At 47.9% G+C, this 26,860-nt stretch overlaps 1 protein-coding gene across 2 annotated transcripts in view; it reads right to left on the bottom strand.

Annotated features, from left to right (window-relative positions):
- Positions 1–3,285: 3,285 nt before the first annotated feature.
- LOC109884564 (high affinity cationic amino acid transporter 1) overlaps positions 3,286–26,860 on the bottom strand; it is an 83,854-nt gene continuing 60,279 nt past the window's right edge. For both annotated transcript variants that reach the window (XM_031808164.1, XM_031808165.1), the window contains exons 9-13: positions 17,953–18,055; positions 10,409–10,617; positions 9,922–10,073; positions 5,990–6,098; positions 3,286–4,991 (exon numbers count right to left, since the gene is read on the bottom strand). In XM_031808164.1, coding sequence (XP_031664024.1) covers positions 4,795–4,991; positions 5,990–6,098; positions 9,922–10,073; positions 10,409–10,617; positions 17,953–18,055 — 770 coding nt within the window. In that variant the 3' untranslated portion in view covers positions 3,286–4,794. The remainder of the gene's footprint in view (positions 4,992–5,989; positions 6,099–9,921; positions 10,074–10,408; positions 10,618–17,952; positions 18,056–26,860) is intronic.

The following is a 26,860-nucleotide window of genomic DNA, read 5'->3' as shown; positions in this document are numbered from 1 at the left end:
CTTCTATTTGAGCATCCTCTTTTCTTAAGAGCAAAAGCTGTGTGCATTAAGTTAATTGTTTAATTCCAGCATTCACTTCCTGCATGTTTAAAACATTTATTGTTATCATTTTCACACTGTCAAATGTATTTTCTCTTAATATGCCTCAATAAAAAAGTGACATTGACTATTCTGTCAAAGGAAATATTTCTCCTCTTTGATTGTGCATTTTTGACCGATTTCTGGGTGTTTGTGCTCCTAAAGTTGTCTTTTTATGCTGTCGGTTCTCAGCTGTTTCTTACTGGCGATTAAAAACGGACGATTGACGTCGTTTTTTCAAGTCATTACTGAATTATTTTATGTAACAAATCAAACATTAAACCTTGTGAATAATTCATAGTAATTAATGATAACCTCAAACAATTAATTGATTTGAAACAGGTGTTTATTTGCTGAAATGTGTGTCTTTGCCCGGCTATTAAAAGGGAGAGTCAGCTTTCTGAGACAGCGTTTAATTGAAGTTTTACGGTATGTCAAATACATTCGCTCTACGCCCAAAACATTCAGACACATAAACCCATAGACTATGTGATAAAACATTTAAAACATTCAGTGTAGCACGATCGGACACACAAACCCATGCACTTTGGCAAAAAAACATTTAAAAGCACATTTTTGGTAATTTACAAATTTACTGCAAGAAATATATACAATATGTTACATGCAGAAAATGCATTGAGCATATTACAACAGGTATACATAAAGTATCTCTGCTATTCATATTCTCGCCTCTAGAAAACATAGCATTTAAAAACATTTATCCATTCCCTATATCTAAATTAATAACACATTGAAGTATGTGGACATCTGTCCATTGAACTTCCAAAATCACTTGGAGTTTGTCTGCTCTAACTGGATCTCGCGTTGTGCAGCATTGTCATGCTGAAACAGGAAAGGGCCTTCCCCAAACTGTTGCCAAAAAGTTGGAAGCACAGAATCCTCTAGAATGTCATTCAATGCTGCATCGTTAAGATTTCCCTTCACTGGAACAAAAGGGCCTAGCCCGAACCATGAAAAACAACCCCAGACCATTATTCCTCTTTCACCAAACTTTACAATTGGCACTATGCTTTCAGGCAGGTATCAATCTCATGGCATGCACCAAACCCAGATTTGTCTGTGGACAACGTGATTCGTAATTTCAGAGAACACTTTTCCACTGCTCCAGAGTCCAATGGCGGCGAACTTAGGCTTGTGTGCGGCTGCATGGCCATGGAAACCCATTTCATGAAGCTCCCCATAAACAGTGAATAGTTATTGTGCTGACGTTGCTTCCACAGGTAGATTGTTGCAACTAAGACTGTTTTACTGGCTGAGAAGTTGTTGCTCTTAGACATTTCTTAGACATTTCCACATAACAGCACTTACAGTTGACCGGGGCAGCTCTACCAGGGAGGAAATTTGATGAACTGACTTATTGGTAAGGTGGCATCCTATGACAGTGACACATTGAAGGCCAGTGAGCTCTTCAGTAAGGCCATTGTACTGATATTGTTTGTCTAAGGACATTGAATGACTGTGTGCTCAATTTTAAACACCTCTCAGCAATGGGTGTGCCTGAAATAGCTGAATCCACTCATTTGAAGGGGTATCCACAAACTTTCGCAAAGTATTCAGGGCCCTTGACTTTTTCCACATTTAGTTACGTAAAAGGCACATGACAGCTTTCTTTCAGCTTGCTTTCAAAAGGCACCTAAAGACTTTCAGACCATGAGAGTCTGATCTGGTTTGATGAAACCCAGGTTGAACTCTTTGGCCTGAATGCCAAGTGTCATGTCTGGATGAAACCTGGCACCATCTCTATGGTGAAGCATGGTCGTGGCAGCATCATGCTCTGGGGATGTTTTTCAGCGGCAGGGTCTGGGAGACTAGTCAGGATCAAGGGAAAGATGAACTGAGCAAAGTACAAAGAGATCCTTGATGAAACCTGCTCCAGAGTGCTCAGGACCTCGGACTGGGACGAAGGTTCACCTTCCAACAGGACAACAACCCTAAGCACACAGCCAAGACAATGCAGGAGTGGCTTCGGGACAAGTCTCTGAATGTCATTGAGTGGCCCGGCCAGAGCCCGGACTTGAACCCACTCTAACATTCATGGAGAGATCTGAAAATAGCTGTGCAGCGATGCTCCCCATCCAACCTGACAGAGCTAGACATGATCTGCAGAGAGAATGGGAGAAACAACCCAAATACAGGTGTGCCGAACTTGTAGCGTCATACCCAAGAAGACTCGAGGCCGCGGGGCCCGACGCGAGCCTACCAGAGGAGCTAAATGCCTTTTATGCTCTTTTATGCTCTTTTATGTTCACCACAACCAACATCATTACTCAGTTTGCAACAGAGGTGGTAGACCTGATCACCGACGATGATGAGACAGCCTGTAGGGAGGAGGTCAGAGAGCTGGCAGTGTGGTGCCAGGACAACAACCTCTCCTTCAATGATGAGACAGCCTGTAGGGAGGAGGTCAGAGAGCTGGCAGTGTGGTGCCAGGACAACAACCTCTCCCTCAATGTGAGAAAGATAAAGGATCTGATCGTGGACTATAGGAAAAGTAGGGCTGAAGTAGGGCTCCATTAACATCGACTGAGCTGAAGTGGATGAGAGGTAGAGAGTTTCAAGTTCCTTGGGACCATATTTACTCAGGAGACTGAATGGGTCCCCAGATCCTCAAAAAGTTATACAGCCGCACCATCGAGAGCATGACTGGTTGCATCACTGCCTGGTATGGAAACTGCTCGGTATCTGACCGTAAGGCACTACAGAGGGTAGTGTGTACGGCCCAGTACATCACTGGGGCCAAAGCTTTAAAAAAAAAACATGTATTTAACCTTTATTTAACTAGGCAAGTCAGTGAAGAACAAATTCTTATTTACAATGACAGCCTAGGAACAGTGGGTTAACTGCCTAACCCAGCCAAACTCTAACCCGGATGACGCTGGGCCAATTGTGCGCAACCCTATGGGACTGCCAATCACAACCAGTTGTGATACAGCCTGGAATTGAACCAGGGTCTGTAGTGACATCTCTGAGATGCAGCCCTTTAGACCGCTGCGCCACTCGAGAGCTTCCTGACATCCAGGACCTATACTAGGTGTTGTCAGAGGAAGGCCCCAAACATTGTAGATTATGCCATTCACCCAACTCATAGACTTTTCTCTCTGCTACCACACTGCAAGCGGTACCGAAGCGCCAAGACTTGTACCAAAAGGCTCCTTAACAGCTTCTACCCCCAAGCCATAAGACTGCTGAAAAATGTATCAAATGGCCACCGGACTATTACATTGACATCCGCTTTGTTTTTACACTGCTACTTTTCGCTGTTACCTATCTATGCATAGCCACTTTACAAATTACTTTGAGAAACCTGTGCCCTCTGCACATTGACTCGGTATCACCTGTATATAGCCTCATTAATGTTTTGTCATTTTCTTGTGTTACTTTTTGATATTACATTTTTTCACGTTAGTATATTTAGTAAATATTTCCTGAACTCTTTCTTGAACTGCATTGTCGGTTAAGGGCTTGTAAGTAATGATTTCACGGTAAAGTCTACGCCTGATGTATTCGGCGCAGGTGTTGAACACAATTTTATTTCATTTGATGTGAAAGGTCTACTGACGTTGTGTGATACACAGTGACCTCTAGTGGTGAGCCACAGCCACTACATCACAGGGAGATAACGGAAGTTTACAACAAGGTAGCCTATATCCTGCTAGGGGAGGTTGTAACAGTTGAGACTAGAAAATACACTGTTTCAGAGGAAACACACATATATAGCTCATCCATGGTTTTAGCAGATCTAAAGGTAGAGTATATTAGTAGTTAGTTATTAATTATTATTATTATTATACTAGTTATTAATTATTTAACACCATGTCTGGTGTTTACCCTTCTAGACAGGTTGACAATCATCTGAAAATGTTGAGAGTAAATATGACCGATATAACAGTATGATTATCTTGAAGATTACCCGACAGTTTCCATGGCTAGCCGTTACAAAGTCATCTGAGTGACCCGGTGATGTTTTCTGACATCTCTGGAGTGACAACCCTAATGCACAACCTTAACTCTAACTAATCCATTAGGATGTTAACCAACAGATAGTCCTTCCTGAGCTGTGAGAGAACCGTGTGCCAGCTAGTTGAGTATCCTCACTGCACACAGACGTCAATTCAACGTCTATTCAGCGTTAATTCAACGTAACTTAATTGAAATGATTTGGAAACAACGTTGATTCAACCAGTGGGTCCAATCAAACCCAGTCCTCAACAGCAACATTACCCCACTCCCACCACATCAACCCACACTCTCCCTAAAATGGAGGAGGACAAGATCCAAGATGTCTGCTCAGTTTCTCTAGGTTTCCCTGGGTTGATATGGTTCTCCTGTCTGTAGTAGGAAACCCCCTGTGAGCTCACAATACGCCCTCAGGAGCAAACAGCAGTCTATCCTCTCTTCCTTCTTTTTCTCTAATCCTTTATTTTCTGCATTAGAATTGTATTTCCCCTACCCAGAAACACCTGCGAGAAGCTACATGTGCATACGCCACTGTGAGATGTTAGACTAAAGTCTAAATCCAGGACTCTGTTAAAAAACGGCATGGTACATCCCAAAATGAGACGGTTCATTCCAAGAGGGTTCTATCCTGTTTGATAAAGGTTCCAGACAGACAAAAGTTCCAAAGGGGCGTGATAAGGTGTGGTATGTAGGGTGGTCAGGGCAGGCTGTGGCAGTTGTCAGCTGGGTCCTAGCACTCTACAGGTCTCGGTCCTCCTCTCCCCGGGCCTCCAGACCATTGTGTAGAAACGCCTCTTTCTCAGGAGACATGGGCTCCATGTTGTGTGAGTGGCTGGCTATGTAGCCGTTCAGCTCTACATCAGACCCAGGAGAGGAGCGGTCCAGAGCCGCCTCAGCACTGTGGTGGATCCCGTAGCCAAAGTAGATCACAAACCCTGCAATAAACAGAGGGGTTAATAATGGAATGTCTTGGAAGAGGATATATTTATTTTATTTTTGATTGAACCCTTGGATATGTTTTTAGACCAGAGGACAGAGTGCCTCCAAAACCTGCAGCATCTGGTCTCCCATCCAGGGACTGACCAGGACCAACGCTGCTTAGCTTCAGAGCCAAGCCAGCAGCATCTGGTCTCCCATCCAGGGACTGACCAGGATCAACCCTGCTTAGCTTCAGAGCCAAGCCAGCAGCATCTGGTCTCCCATCCAGGGACTGACCAGGACCAACGCTGCTTAGCTTCAGAGCCAAGCCAGCAGCATCTGGTCTCCCATCCAGGGACTGACCAGGACCAACGCTGCTTAGCTTCAGAGCCAAGCCAGCAGCATCTGGTCTCCCATCCAGGGACTGACCAGGATCAACGCTGCTTAGCTTCAGAGCCAAGCCAGCAGCATCTGGTCTCCCATCCAGGGACTGACCAGGACCAACGCTGCTTAGCTTCAGAGCCAAGCCAGCAGCATCTGGTCTCCCATCCAGGGACTGACCAGGACCAACGCTGCTTAGCTTCAGAGCCAAGCCAGCAGCATCTGGTCTCCCATCCAGGGACTGACCAGGATCAACGCTGCTTAGCTTCAGAGCCAAGCCAGCAGCATCTGGTCTCCCATCCAGGGACTGACCAGGACCAACGCTGCTTAGCTTCAGAGCCAAGCCAGCAGCATCTGGTCTCCCATCCAGGGACTGACCAGGACCAACGCTGCTTAGCTTCAGAGCCAAGCCAGCAGCATCTGGTCTCCCATCCAGGGACTGACCAGGACCAACCCTGCTTAGCTTCAGAGCCAAGCCAGCAGCATCTGGTCTCCCATCCAGGGACTGACCAGGACCAACCCTGCTTAGCTTCAGAGCCAAGCCTCTCTATAGAGGAGCTGATAATATTCTGATAATGTCTTGGAAGAGGATATCTCTATAGAGATGACATTGTTATAGAAAATAGTTTCTTACCTATAGCCATCCAGACAGCGAAGCGTATCCACGTGCCTCTGTCCAGTTGCATCATTAGGTAGACGTTGACAAACATGCTGACCACTGGGATGAACGGCAACAGGGGCACCTTAAGGGGTCGGAGGTAAAATACAAAGATCATGCAGAGGTCAGTGAGTCAGAAACAAGAGGCGTAATCCAAGTCGATATTCACCTTAAAATAAGAAATTCTCCTCGACCGAGCCCACAAATTGGAGAAAACGTGTAAAAGAACTTTGTCGTAAATTTTCTGTTATACAGAAATAATGAAACATGACAACAATATAATAATGTTGTTCAGGTCAAAAAGAAATGTAAAATATCCCAACCTACTCCCACGTAGGGATATATAGAGCCTGTGAGAAGAGTCTATTCGGTGTGGGAGACGGTGTCCAAGCAAGACACACGAAGGTATGTGTGTGGAAAACATTTAATCAAAGACATTTAACTTGTTTAGTCTGTTAGTAACTCCACTCACTATTTGTAGCTACAGTGGGGAAGATAAGTATTTGATACACTGCTGATTTTGCAGGTTTTCCTACTTACAAAGCATGTAGAGGTCTGTAATTTTCATCATAGGTACACGAAATTCTAGAAAATCACATTGTACGATTTATGCATGACATAAGTATCTGATACATCAGAAAAGCATAACTTAATATTTGGTACAGAAACCTTTGTTTGCAATTACAGAGATCATACGTTTCCTGTAGTTCTTGACCAGGTTTGCACACACTGCAGCAGGGATTTTGGTGCACTCCTCCATACAGACCTTCTCCAGATCCTTCAGGTTTCGGGACTGTCACTGGGCAATACGGACTTTCAGCTCCCTCCAGAGATTTACTATTGGGTTCAGGTCTGGAGACTGGCCAGGCCACTCCAGGACCTTGAGATGCTTCTTATGGAGCCACTCCTTAGTTGCCCTGGCTGTGTGTTTCGGGTCATTGTCATGCTGGAAGACCCAGCCACGACCCATCTTCAATGCTCTTACTGAGGGAAGGAGGTTGTTGGCCAAGATCTCGCTATACATTGTCCCTTCCATCCACCCCTCAATATGGTGCAGTCATCCTGTCCCCTTTACAGAAAAGCATCCCCAAAGAATGATGTTTCCACCTCCATGCTTCACGGTTGGGATGGTGTTCTTGGGGTTGTTCTCATCCTTCTTCTTCCTCCAAACACGGCGAGTGGAGCTTAGACCAAAAAGCTCTATTTTTGTCTCATCAGACCACATGACCTTCTCCCATTCCTCCTCTGGATCATCCAGATGGTCATTGGCAAACTTCAGAAGGGCCTGGACATGCGCTGGCTTGAGCAGGGGGGCCTTGCGTGTGCTGCAGGATTTTAATCCATGACGGTGTAGTGTGTTACTAATGGTTTTCTTTGAGACTGTGGTCCCAGCTCTCTTCAGGTCATTGACCATGTCCTGCCGTGTAGTTCTGGGCTGATCCCTCACCTTCCTCGTGATCATTGATGCCCCACGAGGTGAGATCTTGCATGGAGCCCCAGACCGAGGGTGATTGACTGTTATCTTGAACTTCTTCCATTTTCTAATAATTGTGCCAACAGTTGTTGCCTTCTCACCAAGCTGCTTGCCTATTGTCCTGTAGCCCATCCCAGCCTTGTGCAGGTCTACAATTTTATCGCTGATGTCCTTACACAGCTCTCTGGTCTTGGCCATTGTGGAGAGGTTGGAGTCTGTTTGACTGAGTGTGTGGACAGGTGTCTTTTATACAGGTAACGAGTTCAAACAGGTGCAGTTAATACAGGTAATGAGTGGAGAGCAGGAGGGCTTCTTAAAGAAAAACTAACAGGTCTGTGAGAGACGGAATTCTTACTGGTTGGTAGGTGATCAAATACTTATGTCATGCAATAAAATGCAAATTAATTACTTTAAAATCATACAATGTGATTTTCTGGATTTGTATTTTAGATTCTGTCTCTCACAGTTGAAGTGTACCTATGATAAAAAATTACAGACCTCTACATGCTTTGTAAGTAGGAAAACCTGCAAAATCGGCAGTGTATCAAATACTTGTTCTCCCCACTGTATATAGTCTGTTGGTTTGTGTTGTTGTTCTTGGCTAGCTTAATGTTCCGGTCGTTAGCTAGCTAGTACTCATTCACATGGCTGCTAGGACATCACAAGGGGCATTTTATTTAACCTTCATTTAACTAGGCAAGTCTTATTTATAATGACGGTTTAGGAACAGTGAGTTAACTGGTCTAGGAACAGTGGGTTAACTGGTCTAGGAACAGTGGGTTAACTGGTCTAGGAACAGTGGGTTAACTGCTCTAGGAACAGTGGGTTAACTGGTCTAGGAACAGTGGGTTAACTGGTCTAGGAACAGTGGGTTAGCTGCCTTGTTCAGGGGCAGAACAACAGATTTTTACCTTGTCAGCTCGGGGATTAGATCTTGCAACCTTTCGGACACTAGTCCAACACTCTAACCACTAGGCTACCTGCTCTAACCACTATGCTACCTGCCCTAACCACTAGGCTACGCTGCTCTAACCACTAGGCTACCTACTCTAACCACTAGACTACCTGCCTCTAACCACTAGGCTACCTGCCCTAACCACTAGGCTACCTGCCCTAACCACTAGGCTACCTGCTCTAACCACTAGGCTACGCTGCTCTAACCACTAGACTACGCTGTTCTAACCACTAGACTACCTGCCTCTAACCACTAGACTACCTGCTCTAACCACTAGACTACCTGCCTCTAACCACTAGGCTACCTGCTCTAACCACTAGGCTACCTGCTCTAACCACTAGGCTACGCTGCTCTAACCACTAGACTACCTACTCTAACCACTAGGCTACCTACTCTAACCACTAGACTACCTGCCTCTAACCACTAGGCTACCTACTCTAACCTACCTACTCAGACCATGAGACATGAAGATGGGGTGTTGGAGGTGTTTGTCAGACCATGAGACATGAAGATGGGGTGTTGGAGGTGTTTGTCAGACCATGAGACATGAAGATGGGGTGTTGGAGGTGTTTGTCAGACCATGAGACATGAAGATGGGGTGTTGGAGGTGTTTGTCAGACCATGAGACATGAAGATGGGGTGTTGGAGGTGTTTGTCAGACCATGAGACATGAAGATGGGGTGTTGGAGGTGTTTGTCAGACCATGAGGCATGACGATGGGGTGTTGGAGGTGTTTGTCAGACCATGAGACATGAAGATGGGCTGTTGTAGGTGTTTGTCAGACCATGAGACTTGAAGATGGGCTGTTGGAGGTGTTTGTCAGACAATGAGACATGAAGATGGGGTGTTGGAGGTGTTTGTCAGACCATGATACATCCCAAAAATCGTTATTCTCACAAAATCGTTCATAGCATCCGAATGGTTAGGCCTATAAACTATTATGACCTATCTATGGAAAGATGAGACTCTAACAAACACGATGGTGTTCTACGCTTTACTTTACAGTCTGAAGTCAGTACAGCAGATCTGCCAACTTATGTCTGTGATTATCACAGTGAGTTCAGGTGTGACTAGTTGGCAGGAGAGGTGATTATCACAGTGAGTTCAGGAGAGGTGATTATCACAGTGAGTTCAGGAGAGGTGATTATCACAGCGAGTTCAGGTGTGACTAGTTGGCAGGAGAGGGGGCGTGTCAAGAGGGTGATTGGGAGTTTGTGGAATGGGCAGGACCCTTCAAAGCAGGCTAGATTGGCAGAAAGGTAACAGCTAGGAGGTTATTTGGTCCAATGTGCTTTATCTTGTTGGGGTGAGAGGTTTTAGTATGGGGTGGATTGGTCTTGGTGTTGGGGTCTTGGTGTTGGGGTGTTGGTGTTGGGGTCTTGGTGTTAGGGTCTTGGTGTTAGGGTGTTGGGGTCTTGGTGTTAGGGTGTTGGGGTCTTGGTGTTGGGGTCTTGGTGGGGTTAGGTATTGTATACCCACCTTAAAGGACAGCTTGGTCTTGCTCTCTGGTTGTCTCCAGATTATAAAGGTGAGGAGAACACACACCATGAAGATGACGGTCAGAGCTACGATGTTCCACACTGCAAATCCACCCTGTACTGCTAGTATACTGAACACCAGGATCAGAATGCCTATAGGAGGAGGAGGAGGAGAGGAAGAGGGGAAGAGAGGGAGGAGAGGAGGAAAACACACACCATGAAGATGACGGTCAGAGCTACGATGTTCCACACTGCAGGGAGGCGGGAGGAGAGGGAGGGAGGGAGGAGAGGAGGTGGAAGAGGGGAGTAGAGGGAGGAGCATGGAGGAGAGGAGGGCAGGCAATGGAGGAGAGGGGAGGGCAGTTAATAGATGACAGAGGAGAGATAGAAAGGGATGAGAAGGGAGGAGACGACGGAGAAGGATGGGAGGGGAGGTGTGTGTGTGTGTCTGTGTAGCTTATCTGTAGTCTTCCTGTACCCCCCTTTACCCATGAGGCTGACAGTGATGTTGACAGTGAAGCCGGACAGGGCTGAGGGTTCAGTGTTGTCAGGGAAGAGGACAGTCTTCAGGCTGAAGTGCTCCTTCACACCAGGCAGGATGCCCATACTGGGGGCGGAGATACCATCACTTAGCTCCATCTCCTCCACGGTACTGGCCATCTGATAGGCCAAGGAGCTGGGATGCTCTGGTTGGTACCTGGAACAGAGAGGAGTTTTACTGTGTCCCAAATGTTCTCCTAACCTACTGTGTTAGTTCTCCTAACCTGCTATTTCCATATTGCAGTGTTTCTTAACCCTTCTCCTTGCGGACTCCCAGATGTTTCATGATTTTTTTGTAGCTCTGAACGGTCAAAGTTTTGATTAGATTTTTTATTTATTTCACCTTTATTTAACCAGGTAGGCTAGTTGAGAACACCTTTATTTAACCAGGTAGGCTAGTTGAGAACACCTTTATTTAACCAGGTAGGCTAGTTGAGAACACCTTTATTTAACCAGGTAGGCTGGTTGAGAACACCTTTATTTAACCAGGTAGGCTAGTTGAGAACACCTTTATTTAACCAGGTAGGCCAGTTGAGAACAAGTTCCCATTTACAACTGCTACCTGGCCAAGATAAAGCATAGTGCGACACAAACAACAACACAGAGTTACACATGGAATAAACAACCGTACAGTCAATAACACAATAGAAAAAAATAAGTCTATATACAGTGTGTGCGAATGGCGTGAGGAGGTAAGGCAATAAATAGGCCATAGTAGCGAAGTAATTACAATTTAGCAAATTAACACTGGAGTGATAGATGAGCAGATGATGATGTGCAAGTAGAAATACTAGTGTGCAAAGGAGCAGAAAAGTCAAATAAAAACAATATGGGGATGAGGTAGAATGGGTGCGCTATTTGCAGATGGGCTATGTACAGATGCAGCGATCGGTTAGCTGCTCAGATAGCTGATGTTAAAAGGTAGTGAGGGAAATAAAAGTCTCCAGCTTCAGCAATTTTTGCAATTTGTTCCAGTCATTGGCAGCAGAGAACTGGAAGGAAAGGCGACCAAAGGACAAGTTGGCTTGCTACAGGTGGGTGTTGCTATGGTGACCAGTGAGCTGAGATAAGGCGGAGCTTTACCTAGCAAAGACTTATAGATGACCTGGATCCAGCGGGTTTGGCGACAGATATGTAGTGAGGGCCAGCCAACGAGAGCATAGAGGTCGCAGGGGTGGGTAGTATATGGGGCTTTGGTAACAAAATGGATGGCACTGTGATAGACTATCTAGTTTTCTGAGTAGAGTATTGGAAGCTATTTTGTAAATGACATTGCCGAAGTCGAGGATCGGTAGGATAGTCAGTTTTACAAGGGTATGTTTGGCTGCGTGAGTGAAGGCGGCTTGTTGCGAAATAGGAAGCCAATTCTAGATTTAATTTTGGATTGGAGATGTTTAATATGAGTCTGGAAGGAGAGTTTACAGTCTAGCCAGACACCTAGGTATTTGTAGTTGTCCACGTATTCTAAGTTAGAACCGTCCAGAGTAGTGATGCTAGTCGGGCAGGTGGGTGTGGGCAGCGAACGGTTGACAAGCATGCATTTAAGAGCAGTCGGAGACCACGGAAGGAGTGTTGTATGTCATTGAAGCTCGTTTGGAGGTTAGTTAACACAGTGTCCAATGAAGGGCCAGATGTATACAGAATGGTGTCGTCTGCGTAGAGGTGGATCAGGGAATTACCTGCAGCAAGAGCGACGTCGTTGATATATACAGAGAAAAGAGTCGCCCCGAGAATTGAACCCTGTGTTACCCCCATAGACTGCCAGAGGTCAGGACAACAGACCCTCCGATTTGACACACTGAACTCTGTCTGAGAAGTAGTTGCTGAACCAGGCGAGGCAGTCATTTGAGAAACGAAGGCTATTGAGTCTGCCGATAAGAATACGGTGAAAAAAAAGCCTTGGCAAGGTCGATGAAGACGGCTGTACTGTAATGTCTTTTATCAATGGAGGTTATGATATCATTTAGTACCTTGAGCATGGCTGAGGTGCACCCGTGACCAGCTCGGAAACTGGATTGTACAGCGGAGAAGGTACGGTGGGATTTGAAATGGTCAGTAATCTGTTTATTGACAGATTGGTAACATGACCGAATACAAACAGTGCAGCTATTCCCTCCGCAAGGCTATCAAACAAGCTAAGCGTCAGTACAGAGACAAAGTAGAATCTCAATTCAACGGCTCAGACACAAGAGGCATGTGGCAGGGTCTACAGTCAATCACGGACTACAAGAAGAAATCCAGCCCAGTCACGGACCAGGATGTCTTGCTCCCAGGCAGACTAAATAACTTTTTTGCCCGCTTTGAGGACAATACAGTGCCACTGACACGGCCTGCAATGAAAACCTGCGGACTCTCCTTCACTGCAGCCGAGGTGAGTAAGACATTTAAACGTGTTAACCCTCGCAGGGCTGCAGGCCCAGACGGCATCCCCAGCCGCGCCCTCAGAGCATGCGCAGACCAGCTGGCCGGTGTGTTTACGGACATATTCAATCAATCCCTATACCAGTCTGCTGTTCCCACATGCTTCAAGAGGGCCACCATTGTTCCTGTTCCCAAGAAAGCTAAGGTAACTGAGCTAAACGACTACCGCCCCGTAGCACTCACTTCCGTCATCATGAAGTGCTTTGAGAGACTAGTCAAGGACCATATCACCTCCACCCTACCTGACACCCTAGACCCACTCCAATTTGCTTACCGCCCAAATAGGTCCACAGACGATGCAATCTCAACCACACTGCACACTGCCCTAACCCATCTGGACAAGAGGAATACCTATGTGAGAATGCTGTTCATCGACTACAGCTCAGCATTCAGCACCATTGTACCCTCCAAGCTCGTCATCAAGCTCGAGACCCTGGGTCTCGACCCCGCCCTGTGCAACTGGGTAGTGGACTTCCTGACGGGCCGCCCCCAGGTGGTGAGGGTAGGCAACAACATCTCCACCCCGCTGATCCTCAACACTGGGGCCCCACAAGGGTGCGTACTGAGCCTTCTCCTGTACTCAAGTTTGCGGACGACACAACAGTGGTAGGCTTGATTACCAACAACGACGAGACTGCCTACAGGGAGGAGGTGAGGGCCCTCGGAGTGTGGTGTCAGGAAAATAACCTCACACTCAACGTCAACAAAACTAAGGAGATGATTGTGGACTTCAGGAAACAGCAGAGGGAACACCCCCCTATCCACATCGATGGAACAGTAGTGCAGAGGGTAGCAAGTTTTAAGTTCCTTGGCATACACATCACAGACAAACTGAATTGGTCCACTCACACAGACAGCATCGTGAAGAAGGCGCAGCAGCGCCTCTTCAACCTCAGGAGGCTGAAGAAATTCGGCTTGTCACCAAAAGCACTCATAAACTTCTACAGATGCACAATCGAGAGCATCCTGGCGGGCTGTATCACCGCCTGGTACGGCAACTGCTCCGCCCACAACCGTAAGGCTCTCCAGAGGGTAGTGAGGTCTGCACAACGCATCACCGGGGGCAAACTACCTGCCCTCCAGGACACCTACACCACCCGATGTTACAGGAAGGCCATAAAGATCTTCAAGGACATCAACCACCCGAGCCACTGCCTGTTCACCCCGCTATCATCCAGAAGGCGAGGTCAGTACAGGTGCATCAAAGCTGGGACCGAGAGACTGAAAAACAGCTTTCAAGGCCATCAGACTGTTAAACAGCCACCACTAACATTGAGTAGCTGCTGCCAACACACTGACACTGACACTGACTCAACTCCAGCCACTTTAATAATGGGAATTGATGGGAAATGATGTAAATATTTCACTAGCCACTTTAAACAATGCTACCTTATATAATGTTACTTACCCTACATTATTCATCTCATATGCATACGTATATACTGTACTCTATATCATCGACTGCATCCTTATGTAATACATGTATCACTAGCCACTTTAACTATGCCACTTTGTTTACATACTCATCTCATATGTATATACTGTACTCGATACCATCTACTGTATCTTGCCTATGCTGCTCTGTACCATCACTCATTCATATATCCTTATGTACATATTCTTTATCCCCTTACACTGTGTATAAGACAGTAGTTTTGGAATTGTTAGTTAGATTACTTGTTGGTTATTACTGCATTGTCGGAACTAGAAGCATTTCCCTACACTCGCATTAACATCTGCTAACCATGTGTATGTGACAAATAACATTTGATTTGATTTGATTTGATTTGACTTGGCTTTCGAAGATTTTAGAAAGGCAGGGCAGGATGGAAATCGGTCTGTAACAGTTTGGGTCTAGAGTGTCACCCCCTTTGAAGAGGGGGATGACCGCGGCAGCTTTCCAATGTTTAGGGATCTCGGACAATACGGAATAGAGGTTGAACAGACTGGTAATAGGGGTTGCAACAATGGCGGCGGATAATTTTAGAAAGAGAGGGTCCAGATTGTCTAGCCTGGCTGATTTGTACGGGTCCAGGTTTTGCAGCTCTTTCAGAACATCTGCTGTCTGGATTTGGGTGAAGGAGAAGCTGGGAAGCTGGGGAGGCTTGGGCAAGAGACTGCGGGGAATGCGGAGCATTTGGCCGAGGTTGGGGTAGCCAGGAGGAAAGCATGGCCAGCTGTAGAAAAATGCTTCTTGAAATTCTCGATTATCGTGTATACCCACCTGATGATTTATCGGTGGTGACAGTGTTTCCTAGCCTCAGTGCAGTGGGCAACTGGGAGGAGATGTTCTTATTCTCCATGGACTTTACAGTCCCAGAACTTTTTGGAGTAAAAGGATGCACATTTCTATTTGAAAAAGCTAGTCCTTGCTAGTATTTGACTGCTTGTAGTGGTTCCTGACTTCCCTGAAAAGTTGCATATCGCCGGGACTATTCGATGCTAGTGCAGTCCGCCACAGGATGTTTTTGTGCTGGTCAAGGGCAGGCAGGTCTGGAGTGAACCAATGACTATATCTTTTCTTAGTTCTACATTTTTTGAAAGGGGCATGCTTATTTAAGATGGTGAGATAATTACATTTAAAGAACAACAATGCATCCTCTACTGACAGGATGAGGTCAATATCCTTCCAGAATACCTGGGACAGGTCGATTAGAAAGCATGCTGCTCGCAGAAGTGTTTTAGGGAGCGTTTGACAGTGATCAGCTGTGGTCGTTTGACCGCAGACCCATTAAGGCAAGAGGCAGTGATCGCTGAGATCCTGATTGAAAACAGCAGAGGTGTATTTGGAGGGCAAGTTGGTCAGGATAATATCTATGAGAGTCCCCATCTTTAGGGATATAGGGTTATACCTGGTGGGTTCCTTGATAATTTGTGTGAGATTGAGGGCATCTAGCTTAGATTGTAGGACTGCCGGGGGTGTTAAGCATATCCCAGTTTAGGTCACCTAACAGAACAAACTCTGAAGATAGATGGGGGGCAATCAATTCACATATGGTGTCCAGGGCACAGCTGGGAGCTGAGGGGGGTCTTTAACAAGTGGCAACAGTGCAAGACTTGTTTCTAGAGAGATTCATTTTTAAAATGAGCAGCTCGAACTGTTTGGGCACAGACCTGGAAAGTATGACAGAACTTTGCAGGCTATCTCTGCAGTAGATTGCAACTCCTCCCCCTTTGGCAGTTCTATCTTGATGGAAAATGTTGTAGTTGTGTATGGAAATCTCAGAATTTGTGGCGGCCTTCCTAAACCAGGATTCAGAAATGGCAAGGACATCAGGGTTGGCGGAGTGTGCTAAGGCAGTGAGTAAAACAAACTTAGGGAGGAGGCTTCTGATGTTTTTGGTTACAGAATTCAGCAAATGAGAGCACCTGGGGACACACAGGGCCTGGGTTAACCTCCACATCACCCGAGGAACAGAGGGGGAGTAGGATGAGGGTACGGCTAAAGGCTGTCAAGACTGGTCATCAACGTTGAGGACAGAGAATAAAAGGAGCAGATTTCTGGACGTGGTAGAATAGATTCAGGGCTTAATGTGCAGACAGGGCTATGGTGGGGTGTGTGTACAGCTGAGGTAAGCCCAGGCACTGGGTGATGATAAGAGAGGTTGCGTATCTGGACATGCTGGTTATACTGGGTGAGGTCACCGCATGTGTGGGGGTGGGACAAAGGAGGTATCTGAGGCATGTTGATTGGGACTAGGGGCTCCACAGTAAACTAAAACAATGATAACTATCCTAAACAACAGTATACAAGGCATTTTGACATTTGAGAGAGACATAAAGCGATGATGATTAATTGTTAAGTTGAATCAGGTAGTTCTGGAATATATTAAATACATGGAACCGCTGGGGAGAGGCTTTCCCAGAGGAAAGGTTTGAGAAACACTGTCCTATTGTACTATGTAGGTAATCTGGTGGACAGACTATGTAAACATAAATGGTAGCGTTGATCTGTCATGATACAACGAGATGCATATGAGATAACAAGCAGCAGTGCTTTGGATAAATCGTGATTTTGTATCTTTCACATTTCGGAAGGGGAGGCTCATAGACTTGCCCGTAACTTGCAAAGAGAGAGGGTGGAGCTCTTTGTTCTGGTGTTATGATACTGATGATTTGTTGCCACAGACGGTTTGTTTACCTTTCTGGCTATCTAGTAGTGACATTGGGGACAACAATTCACTTTATCATTGTAGCAAAACCGAACCTTTTTCCTAACATTAAACCTCATCCTTGTAACCTGCTAAATTAATTCAGCTAAACTGCTAAATTAGTTCTCCTAGTCTGCCAATTTAATTATCCTAACCTGCTGTGTTAGTTCTCCTAACCTGCTCTGTTTGTTCTCCTAACCTGCCTCGTTAGTTCTCCTAACCTGCTGTGTTAATCATCCTAACCACTTGGCTTAGTTCTCCTAACCTGCTGTGTTAGTTCTCCTAACCTGCTGTGTTATTTCTCCTAACCTGCTGTGTTAGTTCTCCGAACCTGCTGTGTTAGTTCTCCTAATCTGCTGTGTTAGTTCTCCTAACCTGCTGTGTTAGTTCTCCTAACCTGCTGTGTTAGTTCTCCTAACCTGCTGTGTTAGTTCTCCTAACCTGCTGTGTTAGTTCTCCTAACCTCCCGCGTTAGTTCTCCTAACCTGCCTCGTTAGTTCTCTTAACCTGCTCTGTTAACAGACCATCAGTATTACCACGCCAGTACTCTTAAGGTTAGAGGATTCAATCTCTTAGGTTTAGAGGACACAGTCAGAACGAGGATCAATCTCTTAGGGTTAGAGGACACAGGCAGACCATTGCAGATGGAGATAATCCTTTTTTAATGGGCGTCATCTGTTGATAGATATGATTGTCCTCTAACCTGAGTACCAGAACACAGGGTTTAGGGTACAGGATACTAACCTGAGTACCAGAACACAGGCTAACACCAGGGTTCAGGATACTAGCCTGAGTACCAGAACACAGGCTAACACCAGGATTCAGGATACTAACCTGAGGACCAGAACACAGGCTAACACCAGGGTTCAGGATACTAACCTGAGTACCAGAACACAGGGTGTAGGGTTGAGGATACTAACCTGAGTACCAGAACGCAGGCTGCCACCAGGGTGTAGGCCAGTAGAGTACCAATAGACATCAGATCTACCAGGTCCTTCAGGTCAAACAGAAAGGCCATGATAGCTGGAGGAGAGACAGAAAGGCCATGTTAGCTGGGGGAGAGACAGAAAGGCTATGATAGCTGGGGGAGAGACAGAAAGACCATGATAGCTGGGGGAGAGACAGAAAGGCCACGATAGCTGGGGGAGAGACAGAAAGGCCATAAGGCCATGATAGCTGGAGGAGAGACAGAAAGGCCATAAGAGCTGGAGGAGAGACAGAAAGGCCATGATAGCTGGGGGAGAGACAGAAAGGCCATGATAGCTGGAGGAGAGACAGAAAGGCCATAAGGCCATGATAGCTGGGGGAGAGACAGAAAGGCCATGATAGCTGGGGGAGAGACAGAAAGGCCATAAGGCAATGATAGCTGGGGGAGAGACAGAAAGGCCATGATAGCTGGGGGAGAGACAGAAAGGCCATGATAGCTGGAAGAGGGCCAGAAAGGCCATGATAGTTGGGGGAGAGACAGAAAGGCCATGATAGTTGGGGGAGAGACAGAAAGGCCATAAGGCCATGATAGCTGGGGGAGAGACAGAAAGGCCATGATAGCTGGAGGAGAGACAGAAAGGCCATAAGGCCATGATAGCTGGGGGAGAGACAGAAAGGCCATGATAGCTGGAGGAGAGACAGAAAGGCCATAAGGCCATGATAGCTGGGGGAGAGACAGAAAGGCCATAAGGCCATGATAGCTGGGGGAGAGACAGAAAGGCCATGATAGCTGGAGGAGAGACAGAAAGACCATGATAGCTGGAGGAGAGACAGAAAGACCATGATAGCTGGGGGAGAGACAGAAAGACCATGATAGCTGGGGGAGAGACATAAAGGCTATGATAGCTGGGGGAGAGACAGAAAGACCATGACAGCTGGAGGAGAGACAGAAAGACCATGATAGCTGGGGAAGAGACAGAAAGGCCATGACAGCTGGAGGAGAGACAGAAAGACCATGATAGCTGGGGGAGAGACAGAAAGGCTATGATAGCTGGGGGAGAGACAGAAAGACCATGACAGCTGGAGGAGAGACAGAAAGACCATGATAGCTGGGGAAGAGACAGAAAGGCCATGACAGCTAGAGGAGAGACAGAAAGACCATGATAGCTGGAGGAGAGACAGAAAGGCCATGATAGCTGGAGGAGAGACAGAAAGGCCATGATGGCTGGGGGAGAGACAGAAAGGCCATGATAGCTGGAGGAGAGACAGAAAGACCATGATAGCTGGGGGAGAGACAGAAAGGCTATGATAGCTGGGGAAGAGACAGAAATGCCATGACAGCTGGGGAGAGACAGAAAGACCATGATAGCTGGGGGAGAGACAGAAAGGCCATGATAGCTGGAGGAGAGACAGAAAGGCCATGATAGCTGGAGGAGAGACAGAAAGGCCATGATAGCTGGGGGGGAGACAGAAAGGCCATGATAGCTGGGGGAGAGACAGAAAGACCATGATAGCTATAGGAGAGACAGAAAGACCATGATAGCTGGAGGAGAGACAGAAAGACCATGAGGCCATGATAGCTGGAGGAGAGACAGAAAGGCCATGACAGCTGGAGGAGAGACAGAAAGACCATGATAGCTGGGGAAGAGACAGAAAGGCCATGACAGCTGGAGGAGAGACAGAAAGACCATGATAGCTGGAGGAGAGACAGAAAGGCCATGATAGCTGGAGGAGAGACAGAAAGGCCATGATAGCTGGGGGAGAGACAGAAAGGCCATGATAGCTGGGGGTGAGACAGAAAGAGCATGATAGCTGGAGGAGAGACAGAAAGGCCATGATAGCTGGAGGAGAGACAGAAAGGCCATGATAGCTGGGGGGGAGACAGAAAGGCCATGATAGCTGGGGGAGAGACAGAAAGACCATGATAGCTATAGGAGAGACAGAAAGACCATGATAGCTGGAGGAGAGACAGAAAGACCATGAGGCCATGATAGCTGGAGGAGAGACAGAAAGGCCATGATAGCTGGGGGAGAGACAGAAAGGCCATGATAGCATAGGGGAGAGACAGAAAGGCCATGATAGCTGGGGGAGAGACAGAAAGGCCATGATAGCTGGGGGAGAGACAGAAAGGCCATGATAGCTGGGGGAGAGACAGAAAGGCCATGATAGCTGGGGGAGAGACAGAAAGGCCATGATAGCTGGAGGAGAGACAGAAAGGCCATAAGGCCATGATAGCTGGGGGAGAGACAGAAAGACCATGATAGCTGGAGGAGAGACAGAAAGGCCATAAGGCAATGATAGCTGGGGGAGAGACAGAAAGGCCATGATAGTTGGGGGATAGACAGAAAGGCAATAAGGCAATGATAGCTGGGGGAGAGACAGAAAGGCCATAAGGCAATGATAGCTGGGGGAGAGACAGAAAGGCCATTATAGCTGGAGGAGAGACAGAAAGGCCATAAGGCCATGATAGCTGGGGGAGAGACAGAAAGGCCATAAGGCCATGATAGCTGGGGGGGAGACAGAAAGGCCATGATAGCTGGAGGAGAGACAGAAAGGCCATAAGGCCATGATAGCTGGGGGAGAGACAGAAAGACTATGATAGCTGGAGGAGAGACAGAAAGACCATGATAGCTGGGGGAGAGACATAAAGGCTATGATAGCTGGGGGAGAGACAGAAAGACCATGACAGCTGGAGGAGAGACAGAAAGACCATGATAGCTGGGGAAGAGACAGAAAGGCCATGACAGCTGGAGGAGAGACAGAAAGACCATGATAGCTGGGGGAGAGACAGAAAGGCCATGATAGCTGGGGGAGAGACAGAAAGACCATGATAGCTGGAGGAGAGACAGAAAGACCATGATAGCTGGAGGAGAGACAGAAAGGCCATGATAGCTGGGGGAGAGACATAAAGGCTTTGATAGCTGGGGGAGAGACAGAAAGACCATGACAGCTGGAGGAGAGACAGAAAGACCATGATAGCTGGGGAAGAGACAGAAAGGCCATGACAGCTAGAGGAGAGAGAAAGACCATGATAGCTGGAGGAGAGACAGAAAGGCCATGATAGCTGGAGGAGAGACAGAAAGGCCATGATGGCTGGGGGAGAGACAGAAAGGCCATGATAGCTGGAGGAGAGACAGAAAGACCATGATAGCTGGGGGAGAGACAGAAAGGCTATGATAGCTGGGGAAGAGACAGAAATGCCATGACAGCTGGGGAGAGACAGAAAGACCATGATAGCTGGGGGAGAGACAGAAAGGCCATGATAGCTGGAGGAGAGACAGAAAGGCCATGATAGCTGGAGGAGAGACAGAAAGGCCATGATAGCTGGGGGGGAGACAGAAAGGCCATGATAGCTGGGGGAGAGACAGAAAGACCATGATAGCTATAGGAGAGACAGAAAGACCATGATAGCTGGAGGAGAGACAGAAAGACCATGAGGCCATGATAGCTGGAGGAGAGACAGAAAGGCCATGACAGCTGGAGGAGAGACAGAAAGACCATGATAGCTGGGGAAGAGACAGAAAGGCCATGACAGCTGGAGGAGAGACAGAAAGACCATGATAGCTGGAGGAGAGACAGAAAGGCCATGATAGCTGGAGGAGAGACAGAAAGGCCATGATAGCTGGGGGAGAGACAGAAAGGCCATGATAGCTGGGGGTGAGACAGAAAGAGCATGATAGCTGGAGGAGAGACAGAAAGGCCATGATAGCTGGAGGAGAGACAGAAAGGCCATGATAGCTGGGGGGGAGACAGAAAGACCATGATAGCTGGGGGAGAGACAGAAAGACCATGATAGCTATAGGAGAGACAGAAAGACCATGATAGCTGGAGGAGAGACAGAAAGACCATGAGGCCATGATAGCTGGAGGAGAGACAGAAAGGCCATGATAGCTGGGGGAGAGACAGAAAGGCCATGATAGCATAGGGGAGAGACAGAAAGGCCATGATAGCTGGGGGAGAGACAGAAGGCCATGATAGCTGGGGGAGAGACAGAAAGGCCATGCTAGCTGGGGGAGAGACAGAAAGGCCATGATAGCTGGGGGAGAGACAGAAAAACCATGATAGCTGGGGGAGAGACAGAAAGGCCATGATAGCTGGAGGAGAGACAGAAAGGCCATAAGGCCATGATAGCTGGGGGAGAGACAGAAAGACCATGATAGCTGGAGGAGAGACAGAAAGGCCATAAGGCAATGATAGCTGGGGGAGAGACAGAAAGGCCATGATAGTTGGGGGATAGACAGAAAGGCAATAAGGCAATGATAGCTGGGGGAGAGACAGAAAGGCCATAAGGCAATGATAGCTGGGGGAGAGACAGAAAGGCCATTATAGCTGGCTGAGAGACAGAAAGGCCGTAAGGCCATGATAGCTGGGGGAGAGACAGAAAGGCCATAAGGCCATGATAGCTGGGGGGGAGACAGAAAGGCCATGATAGCTGGAGGAGAGACAGAAAGGCCATAAGGCCATGATAGCTGGGGGAGAGACAGAAAGACCATGATAGCTGGAGGAGAGACAGAAAGGCCATAAGGCCATGATAGCTGGGGGAGAGACAGAAAGGCCATGATAGCTGGAGGAGAGACAGAAAGGCCATAAGGCCATGATAGCTGGGGGAGAGACAGAAAGGCCATGATTGCTGGAGGAGAGACAGAAAGGCCATAAGGCCATGATAGCTGGGGGACTGACAGAAAGGCCATAAGGCCATGATAGCTGGGGGAGAGACAGAAAGGCCATAAGGCCATGATAGCTGGGGGAGAGACAGAAAGGCCATGATAGCTGGAGGAGAGACAGAAAGACCATGATAGCTGGAGGAGAGACAGAAAGACCATGATAGCTGGGGGAGAGACATAAAGGCTATGATAGCTGGGGGAGAGACAGAAAGACCATGACAGCTGGAGGAGAGACAGAAAGACCATGATAGCTGGGGAAGAGACAGAAATGCCATGACAGCTGGAGGAGACAGAAAGACCATGATAGCTGGGGGAGAGACAGAAAGGCCATGATAGCTGGGGGAGAGACAGAAAGACCATGATAGCTGGAGGAGAGACAGAAAGACCATGATAGCTGGAGGAGAGACAGAAAGGCCATGATAGCTGGAGGAGAGACAGAAAGGCCATAAGGCCATGATAGCTGGGGGAGAGACAGAAAGGCCATGATAGCTGGAGGAGAGACAGAAAGGCCATAAGGCCATGATAGCTGGGGGAGAGACAGAAAGGCCATGATAGCTGGAGGAGAGACAGAAAGGCCATAAGGCCATGATAGCTGGGGGAGAGACAGAAAGGCCATAAGGCCATGATAGCTGGGGGAGAGACAGAAAGGCCATAAGGCCATGATAGCTGTGGGATAGACAGAAAGGCCATCTGGCAATGATAGGTGGGGGAGAGACAGAAAGGCCATGATAGCTGGAGGAGAGACAGAAAGGCCATAAGGCCATGATAGCTGGGGGATAGACAGAAAGGCCATAAGGCCATGATAGCTGGGGGGGAGACAGAAAGGCCATGATAGCTGGAGGAGAGACAGAAAGGCCATAAGGCCATGATAGCTGGGGGAGAGACAGAAAGACCATGATAGCTGGAGGAGAGACAGAAAGGCCATAAGGCCATGATAGCTGGGGGAGAGACAGAAAGGCCATGATAGCTGGAGGAGAGACAGAAAGGCCATAAGGCCATGATAGCTGGGGGAGAGACAGAAAGGCCATGATAGCTGGAGGAGAGACAGAAAGGCCATAAGGCCATGATAGCTGGGGGAGAGAAAGAAAGGCCATAAGGCCATGATAGCTGGGGGTGAGACAGAAAGGCCATAAGGCCATGATAGCTGGGGGAGAGACAGAAAGGCCATGATAGCTGGAGGAGAGACAGAAAGACCATGATAGCTGGAGGAGAGACAGAAAGACCATGATAGCTGGGGGAGAGACATAAAGGCTATGATAGCTGGGGGAGAGACAGAAATGCCATGATAGCTGGGGGAGAGACAGAAAGACCATGATAGCTGGAGGAGAGACAGAAAGACCATGATAGCTGGGGAAGAGACAGAAAGGCCATGATAGCTGGGGGAGAGACAGAAAGACCATGATAGCTGGAGGAGAGACAGAAAGACCATGATAGCTGGAGGAGAGACAGAAAGGCCATGATAGCTGGAGGAGAGACAGAAAGGCCATAAGGCCATGATAGCTGGGGGAGAGACAGAAAGGCCATGATAGCTGGAGGAGAGACAGAAAGGCCATAAGGCCATGATAGCTGGGGGAGAGACAGAAAGGCCATGATAGCTGGAGGAGAGACAGAAAGGCCATAAGGCCATGATAGCTGGGGGAGAGACAGAAAGGCCATAAGGCCATGATAGCTGGGGAAGAGACAGAAAGGCCATAAGGCCATGATAGCTGGGGGAGAGACAGAAAGGCCATGATAGCTGGAGGAGAGACAGAAAGACCATGATAGCTGGAGGAGAGACAGAAAGACCATGATAGCTGGGGGAGAGACATAAAGGCTATGATAGCTGGGGGAGAGACAGAAAGACCATGACAGCTGGAGGAGAGACAGAAAGACCATGATAGCTGGGGAAGAGACAGAAAGGCCATGACAGCTGGAGGAGAGACAGAAAGACCATGATAGCTGGGGGAGAGACAGAAAGGCCATGATAGCTGGGGGAGAGACAGAAAGACCATGATAGCTGGAGGAGAGACAGAAAGACCATGATAGCTGGAGGAGAGACAGAAAGGCCATGATAGCTGGGGGAGAGACATAAAGGCTATGATAGCTGGGGGGAGAGACAGAAAGACCATGACAGCTGGAGGAGAGACAGAAAGACCATGATAGCTGGGGGAGAGACAGAAAGGCCATGATAGCTGGGGAGAGACAGAAAGACCATGATAGCTGGAGGAGAGACAGAAAGACCATGATAGCTGGAGGAGAGACAGAAAGGCCATGATAGCTGGAGGAGAGACAGAAAGGCCATGATAGCTGGGGGAGAGACAGAAAGGCCATGATAGCTGGATGAGAGACAGAAAGACCATGATAGCTGAGGGAGAGACAGAAAGGCTATGATAGCTGGGGAAGAGACAGAAAGGCCATGACAGCTGGGGGAGAGACAGAAAGGCCATGATAGCTGGGGGTGAGACAGAAAGACCATGATAGCTGGAGGAGAGACAGAAAGGCCATGATAGCTGGAGGAGAGACAGAAAGGCCATAAGGCCATGATAGCTGGGGGAGAGACAGAAAGGCCATAAGGCCATGATAGCTGGGGGAGAGACAGAAAGACCATAAGGCCATGATAGCTGGGTGAGAGACAGAAAGGCCATAAGGCCATGATAGCTGGGGGGGAGACAGAAAGGCCATGATAGCTGGAGGAGAGACAGAAAGGCCATAAGGCCATGATAGCTGGGGGAGAGACAGAAAGGCCATAAGGCCATGATAGCTGGGGGGAGACAGAAAGGCCATGATAGCTGGAGGAGAGACAGAAAGGCCATAAGGCCATGATAGCTGGGGGAGAGACAGAAAGGCCATGATAGCTGGAGGAGAGACAGAAAGGCCATAAGGCCATGATAGCTGGGGGAGAGACAGAAAGGCCATGATAGCTGGAGGAGAGACAGAAAGGCCATAAGGCCATGATAGCTGGGGGAGAGACAGAAAGGCCATGATAGCTGGAGGAGAGACAGAAAGGCCATAAGGCCATGATAGCTGGGGGAGAGACAGAAAGGCCATAAGGCCATGATAGCTGGGGGAGAGACAGAAAGGCCATAAGGCCATGATAGCTGGGGGAGAGACAGAAAGGCCATGATAGCTGGAGGAGAGACAGAAAGGCCATGATAGCTGGAGGAGAGACAGAAAGACCATGATAGCTGGGGGAGAGACATAAAGGCTATGATAGCTGGGGGAGAGACAGAAAGACCATGACAGCTGGAGGAGAGACAGAAAGACCATGATAGCTGGGGAAGAGACAGAAAGGCCATGACAGCTGGAGGAGAGACAGAAAGACCATGATAGCTGGGGGAGAGACAGAAAGGCCATGATAGCTGGGGGAGAGACAGAAAGACCATGATAGCTGGAGGAGAGACAGAAAGACCATGATAGCTGGAGGAGAGACAGAAAGGCCATGATAGCTGGGGGAGAGACATAAAGGCTATGATAGCTGGGGGAGAGACAGAAAGACCATGACAGCTGGAGGAGAGACAGAAAGACCATGATAGCTGGGGAAGAGACAGAAAGGCCATGACAGCTAGAGGAGAGACAGAAAGACCATGATAGCTGGAGGAGAGACAGAAAGGCCATGATAGCTGGAGGAGAGACAGAAAGGCCATGATAGCTGGGGGAGAGACAGAAAGGCCATGATAGCTGGAGGAGAGACAGAAAGACCATGATAGCTGGGGGAGAGACAGAAAGGCTATGATAGCTGGGGAAGAGACATAAATGCCATGACAGCTCGGGAGAGACAGAAAGACCATGATAGCTGGGGGAGAGACAGAAAGGCCATGATAGCTGGGGGTGAGACAGAAAGACCATGATAGCTGGAGGAGAGACAGAAAGGCCATGATAGCTGGAGGAGAGACAGAAAGGCCATGATAGCTGGGGGGGGAGACAGAAAGGCCATGATAGCTGGGGGAGAGACAGAAAGACCATGATAGCTATAGGAGAGACAGAAAGACCATGATAGCTGGAGGAGAGACAGAAAGACCATGAGGCCATGATAGCTGGAGGAGAGACAGAAAGGCCATGACAGCTGGAGGAGAGACAGAAAGACCATGATAGCTGGGGAAGAGACAGAAAGGCCATGACAGCTGGAGGAGAGACAGAAAGACCATGATAGCTGGAGGAGAGACAGAAAGGCCATGATAGCTGGAGGAGAGACAGAAAGGCCATGATAGCTGGGGGAGAGACAGAAAGGCCATGATAGCTTGGGGTGAGACAGAAAGAG

The sequence above is a fragment of the Oncorhynchus kisutch genome, linkage group LG28 (genome assembly GCF_002021735.2).
Source record: "Oncorhynchus kisutch isolate 150728-3 linkage group LG28, Okis_V2, whole genome shotgun sequence".
NCBI classification, from domain to species: domain Eukaryota; kingdom Metazoa; phylum Chordata; class Actinopteri; order Salmoniformes; family Salmonidae; genus Oncorhynchus; species Oncorhynchus kisutch.
The sequence above is the reverse complement of the archived record's forward strand: the minus strand, read 5'-3'. Positions and strand labels throughout refer to the sequence as shown.